This window comes from Aedes albopictus, chromosome 2, assembly GCF_035046485.1.
Source record: "Aedes albopictus strain Foshan chromosome 2, AalbF5, whole genome shotgun sequence".
NCBI classification, from domain to species: domain Eukaryota; kingdom Metazoa; phylum Arthropoda; class Insecta; order Diptera; family Culicidae; genus Aedes; species Aedes albopictus.
The window spans coordinates 205,361,469-205,371,006 of NC_085137.1; the positions used below are offsets into that span (position 1 = coordinate 205,361,469).

A 9,538-nucleotide genomic window follows, 5' to 3' on the forward strand; every position below is an offset into this window, starting at 1 on the left:
TTTGCACGAAGAGCGAGGAACTTCAAACGGAGAGTGTGAAATCGAAGATGTTTTAGAACTGTGGGTTTTTTAGTTATCCAAGTTGAACCCCAGTATTGAAGTTTTCCGACATAATTTGCGTATCACCACTAGTGCACAGCTAACGTCAGATTGCCAAATTGTCCACATATTTTTGCGTCCATGGTTTATTGGCAACTGTTATTGACATAATTATGGATCATCTGCAACTATGGTCCAATGTCTTAGTTGTAGTAAAGTGAACTGGTTTACCAATATTTATGATAACATGACTCACGACTGTGTGATTAATGAGCTTGTCTATACTAAAAATATGCTATGGGGTCATTCATTAAGTACATTACGCTTAGATTAAACACGCACGGGCATTTTACTCCGGGTGGGCATTTTACCCCTCACATTCCTCAGAAGCTTGAACCCTAGCAGAAAGCTTATTCGGATCGAGTTTAATACTTTTTCCGCATGGAATAGTAGTTTACGCAACAAGGTGCAGAATGAAACATTTTATAGCACTAGTGGTACAATTTTCCAACGAAGCTCGCCGAGTTGGATAATAACAACGAGTGCTGTAAAATTCGAGTTCTGTACCGAGTTGCGTACAACGTTTTTTGCAACTTCATAAATTATCGCTTGACGATAGTTTTTAACAAAACCTTTTAATCAAACTGCACACTGATGCTCATAGCACTTCATAGCCATGTTTAAGAAAGTCTGATCAAAGCAGGTTATACTGTGCAGTTAGCTGAAAATAGTGCTGTAATGGTTCATTACGCAACTCAAATCAGTGCTGTAATGAACCATTACAGCATTACTAATTTGGTGTGGGAAAGTAGGCCTTTTCCTGGAAGATTTGCGTGCGGTAAAACAGCCTATTACGATGAGAAATTGCAAAAAACAATGTATGAGGATAGCAAGAAGAAATTTATTTTTAATAATGTAATACAGTGCAAAAATTTATCAAGCCGAAATTTCATCAAAAGTAACAGAAAGCATTTTTTTAAGCTCTTTTACTGTTTTTTTGGTAATCAAATGTAAAGAAGTGTGTTCAATCTTATTTTAGCAAATTTAGTTGAAAAAATATCTTTTGAATAACGTGGCTTGGCAAGAATGGCGGATCTTGCCCCCTATGGGCGTTATGACCACAGTTCTCCTATTATGTGTATTTCCACGTCAAACTGGAGTGTCTCCCAAAATTTCACAAGTTTTACTGCCCTGAAACTAATACAAACAGTTGCGCAGATAAAAATCTCTTTGAAAAATATTTTAAGTATCGTCTGGACAATTGAAAAAAAAAACTTATTTTGTGTCATGGAGAAAACTTTCAAAAATTAAGGACGAGCTTTTTATAAGAATTGATGTTTACATTTTATTATATAAATGTGATTATGATTTTTTAATGTTATTATTAATGTGTATTTTAACTTATGAGCTAGTTCAACACTTAAAATTATGATTTTGATAATATTTTTTTTAGGATAAAAAATAATAATTTATGACAGAGTTTTTGACAAAATCCACTGACTCAGAATAAGTTTGTTGAAAAATCCTATTAAATCTACATAAACTTCCAAGAATGTTGCAATAACTACTATGAAAATCAACTTTCGTGCATCCCGTCAAAAACTTTCTAGAAATTTCGCAAGCAACTTGATCAGGAATCGACGTTTCATTCGAAGCCTGTCAATGGATTGCCGCTAAAATTTCCTCACCAATTTTTCCTAAAAAAGCACCATAGAACTTTTAATGAGATTTTTCAAGCAATTCATTTAAGATTTTTCTATAAAATTCTTTAGATAGGCCACCAAAACTTTCCAAACCAGTTTTGTTAGATTTAAACCTTTTTTCGTCTGAACTTTATTTTAAAAAATGCGAAAAATCGTTCAGTTACTTCTCCAAGATTGATAGCGAGAAATTAATTTCAAAACTTTCGCCAATATGACCTCTGCGTTTGTCTGGAAATTTCTCTAGAATTTTGTCGAAGATTTCCGCTATAAATTCGTTTCTGTAGCCATTAATTCCGTTTGAATGTATGGGCTATATTTCCTTTATCATCGTTTTCACATCTTTATTCCAGTGCTAGAATTTCGTTATAAATTATAAAAAGTATCAATTTTTTTTCTTACTTTTCTATTTGTAGTAGATTTAATTTCATCTTCTTTTCTGTGAGAATGATGATTTTTTTTCCTAGGTTTTGTACATTTTATATTAGCATTTTGTATTGAAAAGGGAGCCAACAAAGATTGTGGCCCCGGTTCGCACATTTGTAAAATCGCTCCTGGAAACAGATTGAAATCTAAGCGCAGATGGTCAGATAATTTATCCGCAACGTTATCAAAGTTTAAAGAAAAATAATGTAGTTCTTACAAAAACTATTTGAGGGGGTTAGAAGCAAAGGGGTGTAAGTGACAAAAACCCACTTTCGAGTAAATGAGGTTTAAAGTTTTTGACCAATTTTTCGTCCCATACAAAATGTATGGAGTTTCAAAATCAACGCAATTTTCTCAGATTTATTGTATTTTTTTCAATCATCGTAGAAACAATCTTAAAAAAAATCCTGAAAGCTTGAAATTAGAAGAATTTTATGATATGCTCAGCTCAAAATCGACAAAATGGTCACTTACACCCCTTTGATTCTGGGCCCCTCATTTACAATTTTGATGAGTTTTGTGATTTTTCAAACAATCCACAGTTTAGTTCTTCGAATTAATTCATTGTTCATCACCCACGATTTAATTTTACCGCCACGATCTATACGTAATAATTATATTCAAATATCTTAAACTCAAACAATTTCAGTTTTCTTAATACAAGTTATATGTTTTAATAACAACGAAACGTATCTCCCAGCAATAGCTGAGTTTCTGTGTTACTTATACCAATCTACCAGATCGCGAGATTTGGCAAAACAGCTGGCGTGTTTGTTTGTGCTTTGTCAATAAGATAAACAATGTAACGTCACTTCTCGGAGGTGCGCCACATCACAAAAAAATATTAACAGCTTTGTAAACCCATAAAGATAGTTTTATCTTGGTAATTGAATTTTACGATGCTGAGTGACACTTGTTTTTGCTTTAATCAGGTTCACTGTACTATACAATCGAATGGGTTTTACCTGCTATAAGAAATATTTTGATTATCTTCTGCAAGTGTTATTGATCAACTTGATGAGTACTCGAAAATCTGAACGTATGAACTTCTTTATAATCTAGACTTTCATTTGATATGTGGTTTGTCTCTGATTACATCTAACGTGTACTTTTATAGGCTTTTTAAAAAGTACTTTCATCGTTATTTGAAATATGAAATTTTCACTTTGATGAAAGACTGCCACTATATAGGGTTGGATCGAAAATGGAACCGTTTCCCTAAGTGTTAACACAAGCAATTATGATGCAATATTTTAATTGCTCCACGATAACACTTTTACAATACTGGATGTCGTTTACATCTACTTAAATTATATTGAAGCAGTAATAGTTTTTAGGCAGATGTACTGAAATTATCAAGCTGTGCAAAAGTGAAATAGTTCATTCTCACAATGAAGTCATTTGGAATACTATTGGTGCTAATTATAACTTCTAATGCATCCAGTATGCAAAACAGTAGCCAGTTTGGAATTGAAGAAAAGTTGCTGTTCAACCGTAAATTCATTGATTTTTTGTTAATATATGCTGTACCAACGCGGGAACACACAAGTCGTGAATGCATCGAAGTCCTGCAAAAATTGGCAACAGCATATCTAAACGGCGATTTGTACGGCCTCGAATGTCAGTGACTTTATCAATTATTTTAAATAATTGTCCTGTTACTCATTCATATCTTATTTCTATTCCACAGGGTTCGACTCGTGGGGCAAGGTCCCGTCGGGAATCTACTTTGGAAACAACCGTGCTTATGGAAACTACGATCAGTGTCGCCAGTTTAGATGGAAGCAAATCCGAGGGGAGCATTGCTTGTTTCTGATCAATTATTCCGATATGGCTAAATCCTATGTATCGGGATTATGTGTACCATCGGTTTGCACTCCGGAAGACATTCATCGGGTCTACGGGGATTATGTTGCCAACAGAAGCTTAAAAATTGATCTCCCATTGGATCGTGGCTTGCGTTGTAGTCATTATCACGGAGTCAAATTCAGCAGATCAATTTTACTGGCTACGTAAGTTTATGTGGTGTTTTTTAAGGAGCGTACACAAGTTATTAAAGATTATGATTCTTTCAGAGTGATTTTTGCAGTAATTGCGAGTCTACTATTAACTAGCACAATCTATGAGGTTGTTCTTGTTATTAAAGGCCGCCAAGTTGATCGTCTCTACAGTTCATTCTCGCTTTACCGCAATCTTCAAACCATACTGAGAACTAATCTGAGAGTAACACCCAAAGAAGCAGAGTTCACGAAGACAATCGAATGCTTGGATGGCATACGATCACTTTCGATGATCTGGATCATCATATTCCATGTTCATGATCTAATTCCAAAGGTTCCAGTTGTAAACGCATCATCCCGGGACAAGTATCTCGATCATCCGGTTTCAGCGCTGCTGTTCGTAAGCGGTTTTTTAGCTGTGGATACGTTTTTCGTGCTGAGTGGAATTCTTGTAGCATGGAACTTAATGAAGGAATTGAAGAAAAATGGCAGAATCAATTTCACGAAATTCTATCTTCATCGTTACATACGAATCACGGCTCCATTGGCCGCATTAATACTGTTTGTCACATCCTTCGCAGTGCACATGGGAGAAGGGCCCATTTGGAAGCCGTATATGTTACAGATGCAAAATACATGCTCACAATATTGGTGGTCCAGCCTATTGTACATTCAAAACTACGTCAACCCATCTAACATGGTAAGTTTTGCGGAAAACTTCTACAGGAGTTAAATTCTCACACTTTCATCCTGTCTATTGCAGTGCCTTCTCTGGACTTGGTACCTCTCGGTAGATATGCAGTTGTATATTGTGGCCCCTGCATTAATCTATCCGCTATGGAAATACGGAAAGCGATTCCTTCTTGTTATCACCGCTCTAGGTCTACTTTCAATGAGTTCAGTGTTTGTGTTCTACGTATCATATGGTTTCCGCAATAGTCAATCCGCCCCAAACAGGCATGTTTTGAAGCAGTCCTTGACATATTTTGCAACGCACGCCAGGATGTCAGTTTGGTTGTGGGGTTTGGTATTTGGCTACGTTCTGCATGAAACTGGAACGAATGGAGTGAGACTTTCCAAACGATCCTGGATCATTGGTTGGATCACCTGTATCGTCTGCCTTATGATAGTTCTTAGTGGTAGCTATGGATTCAACCACACAGATTATAACAAATTCTCCGGAGTGGTAGACGCTACTTACGCCTCACTTCATCGAACAATGTTCAGCGTTTGTATCATGTGGATCATACTGGCTTGCGTGAACGGGAAAGCCGGACCGGCCAACGATATCCTTTGTGCTCCGCTGTGGCAACCAGTGGCCAAATTGTCTTTTGTAATGTATTTACTGCATTCTTTGCTGATAATGATGAGCTCGATTGCTTCGGTGAAACTGGAAGGATATTTCAGCGTTATGGATATGCTAAACCGAATCTGGGCGGCCATCGGACTAACGACGAGCGTTTCGCTTTTTTGGAGTGCGTGTTTCGAGTTGCCATTCGTGACTTTGAGCAAACTTTTGTTGAAAGGGTAATCTGTTCCTGAAACAGCCGGGTGCTTGTATGATGTTACATATAAAAAAATAACAATATTTTATTTGAATTAAATAAATGAACAACTCAATAACAATTTCAGCAGTATTTAGTTTTTACTATATTTTTGTTTGTAAAATAGCCAAGCAAGATCTTCAAGAAATGGAAATAACGGATGATCCGATTGGGCACGTTAAGGGCTATGTTGGCTCTATGTAGGCAACGCGTAATACACACCCCTTATTAATAATGGTCCAAATTTAGGAAAGATCGGGCTGTTCTATGTATACATGAAGTTTTTTTTTTCCTTATCTGTAGAGCCTTTGAAACCACTGCTTCCATTGTGTAGGAATATTGTGGCATGACCTAGGGCATGACCCATGTTTGCTTTAGTGCTTATCAAATATCCTGTCACAATTGAGATGTGATGGACATTGGTTGATGTAGCACTTGATCCCAATTAGGCTCATCTCGTTTTATGAAGTCGATTGCCCTGTTCGGATTAAACTGCCAAATTTCCAAGGGCTCTAATAACCCTTTTCCTAATATTGACGACCTTAAATTATATAATACTCCACATTTGCATAGAATGTGTTCAGCAGTTTCGTTTTCCGTTTGACAAAAACGACATTCAGAAGATTGAATTTTACCAATCTTATTTAAGTGATATCTGCATGGGCAGTGCCCAGTCATCAGACCGGTTATTACCCTGAGATCTTTTTTGTTCAGATTTAATATGGCCTTGGCTTTTGCTGCACTGGGTCTTATAAATCCTTTAGCTTGTCTACAGGTATCCGTGGCATTCCAATTAGATTCTACCATAGACATTTCCCAGGTTTTAAGTTTCATTCTAAGAGTACACTCCGGAACTCCACAAAATGGTTCAGGGCCAACAAAACACGATGCTGCACCCTGTCTTGCTAAGTGGTCGGCTTTTTCATTTCCTTGAATTCCACAATGACCTGGAATCCAATATAATATAACTTCGTTCCTAATGGCCAATTGCATCAGAGAAAGAATGTATTCCCACACCAGCTTAGATTGGCACGTGAATGCCTTTAGCGCATTCAGAGCAGCTTGACTATGTGAGAAGATACAGATTTTGGCAAACCTGTAGTTTCTCTTGAGGCATGTATAAGCACATTCCAAAATTGCATGAATTTCTGCTTGAAACACAGTGGGACTGTATCCCATTGGTATAGCTTTATTGATGCCAGGGCCTACAATTCCAGCCCCTGTATTTTCACCCAATTTGGAATAAATTGCAGGGCACTTTTTGCCGCTTGCATTTGCGCAAATTGATGCAGTGGTAGTATATTGAGAAGGGCATCTAAAGTAGCTGATGGTGTACTTTTCATTGCCCCTGTTATTGATATGCAAGCAAGCCTTTGAAGCTTGTTTAATTTCCTTTGAGTGGTTACCTCATTTGTTTTGGGCCACCAGACAAGTGAAGCATATGTTATTTTCGGTCGGACTATTGCCAAATAAACCCAGTACACCATATTTGGTCGAAGTTCCCAGGTTCTACCTAGGGCTTTACTGCAGACCCAAAGAGCATTAGTACCCTTTGTAATAACCTTGTTCAGATGAGAATTCCATTTCAGTTTCTTGTCCAAAGTAACGCCAAGATGTTTGACTTCTTCTGAGAAGTGAATTCGAACTCCGTCTAAATAAGGCTGCATAAAGACTCAATTTCTTCCTTCTAGTGAAAGGAACTATAGTAGTTTTTGAGGGGTTTACGTTTAAGCCCTCTTTCCTACACCATTCTAGCGTAATATTGAGCGCAAATTGTAGCCGATTAAAGATCGTGTCATCGAATTTCCCACGTACAATAATGGTCACATGATCTGCATATCCAATGATCTCAAAACCTTGATCAGCTAGCTTTTTGAGGAGTTCGTCTACTACTAAAGATCACAGCAAGGGCGATAATACTCCGCCTTGAGGACAGCCCTTCATAGATCTAACAGATAGTTGGGCACCTCCAAGATCATCAGAAATCTCCCGATCTTTCAGCATAGCCATTATTCATTCTATTATGCATATATCCAAGCCTCTAGCTTCCAATGCTGAACGCATTGAGCTGTAGGATGCATTATCGAATGCTCCTTCGATATCGAGAAAGGCAGCCATGGCAATTTCCTTGGCTTGGAGCGATTTCTCAATTTTATTTACTAGCGACTGAAGCGCTGTTATTGTAGATTTACCAGCTTGATACGCAAATTGAAATTTGCTAAGAGGCATCTCTACTAAGCTGGTTGACTTGATAAAGTCATCCAATATCTTTTCCATTGTTTTCAATAGAACTGAGGAATGGCTTATCGGTTTGAAAGCTTTTGGAGTTGTTTTATCCCTTTTGCCAGCTTTCGGAATAAACACAACTCGAACCTTCCTTCATGCTTTAGGTATGTATCCCAGAGTGACTCTATCCTTGAACATTTCAGTTATAAGCGGACAAAGCACTTCTTTACCTTGTTGAAGTAGCGCTGGGAAGGTTTCATCTTTCCCTGCTGATTTGAAAGGTTCAAAAGAACTCAATGCCCATTCGACCCTAGATGGCGTGAAGATTTTACAAGCTTTTTGATGGTATTTGTCGACCATACATGTCTTGCCTCGTCTGAGTCCTGCTCATCATTCAAATAAGGAATCGACCCACTAACATGAAGTTAGAAAGATTCTAGTAAAAGGCGTATCCATCCAATAGCCAACTTTGAAATGTAATATCTCCGGATTTAATGAACTAAATGATATGAAGTTTCGAGTATTCATGCCCTAGCGCTAGCATCCTACAACTTTTTCAACTTATTACCGGATATTTTATTACTTCCTATCCAAACACACTTATATTCAAGTCTATTAGAAGAAATATAACTAAACTATAATTACCATCTTGAATGTTGAAGCGAAGTTTTGGCTAATTTCGTGTTTTATTAGAAAAATAATCTTAGCGCTATAATTTGTTTCCATGTAAACAATCTCAAATTAAGCCAAATTGAAGATCATTCTATGTATAAGCCAAAAGCGCTCAAAGTTTCATTGCATTCGGTTCATTGAATCCGGAGATATGATAGTTCAAAGACAAAAATCGGGTAATTATGCCTTTTACTAGAATCTTTCTTATTTCGTATAGAATAGCCCACTTTTCGAAAAGTTACAGCTAGTTGATTATATTTTTAAAAATGAAAACTTTGCCTGCCCCGATCATTTTGTCCATCTCCTTGTATGTAAAGATGTTGTAGGGTAAATTGTTAATTGTTGCATGGCTAAAAATTCGCCAATTATTGAATACTCAATGCTTTTCTTATGAGGTGTGCACAAGGGTGTGCAACAAAGGTGAGTTTTTAGCCGTGCAATAATTAGCGATTCATACTACTAAATGAATACAATGAATAAATGCTAATGGTCAACATGAGCATTAATAATTTGATTATGAATAAATAACATCACTGCTAATTTGCACGCAAATCATTGGGATCGTGGGTGCCATTGTGGCAGAAAATTGCTAGACGATACTTTTTAAATAGGCTCAGTGTATCAGTTATGGCTATAGTACCTCAAATTCGCCATAGTTTATTTTCAACCTTTAATGATGCAAATCAAGAAGAAAACAATCGTGAACAACATATCACGATCACAAAAGTTGGTTGTAATCATTTAAACTTCATAATTTGCGCAAATCATGATACAAATAATTCATTTCCCTTACTTTTCGGCTTTCTTGTACCCTATTTCGCCATAGTGTACCAGTTAGGGCTAATCCCGTAAGGAATGCATGTAAATAGTGCGAAGTGGAACCCATACTAACAATTATTTCCATAACTGGTACAGGGTTCCTATCATTGGC

General features: G+C 37.0%; 1 protein-coding gene across 1 annotated transcript; it reads left to right on the forward strand.

The window, feature by feature from the left end:
- The first annotated feature begins 3,349 nt into the window (after nt 1–3,349).
- LOC109397490 (nose resistant to fluoxetine protein 6) lies at nt 3,350–5,738 on the forward strand. Its single transcript, XM_019669787.3, has 4 exons — nt 3,350–3,785; nt 3,856–4,177; nt 4,241–4,865; nt 4,929–5,738. The coding sequence occupies exons 1-4, from the start codon at nt 3,557–3,559 to the stop codon at nt 5,694–5,696; spliced, it is 1,944 nt and encodes a 647-aa protein (XP_019525332.3). The 5' UTR covers nt 3,350–3,556; the 3' UTR covers nt 5,697–5,738.
- The last annotated feature ends 3,800 nt before the right edge of the window (nt 5,739–9,538 follow it).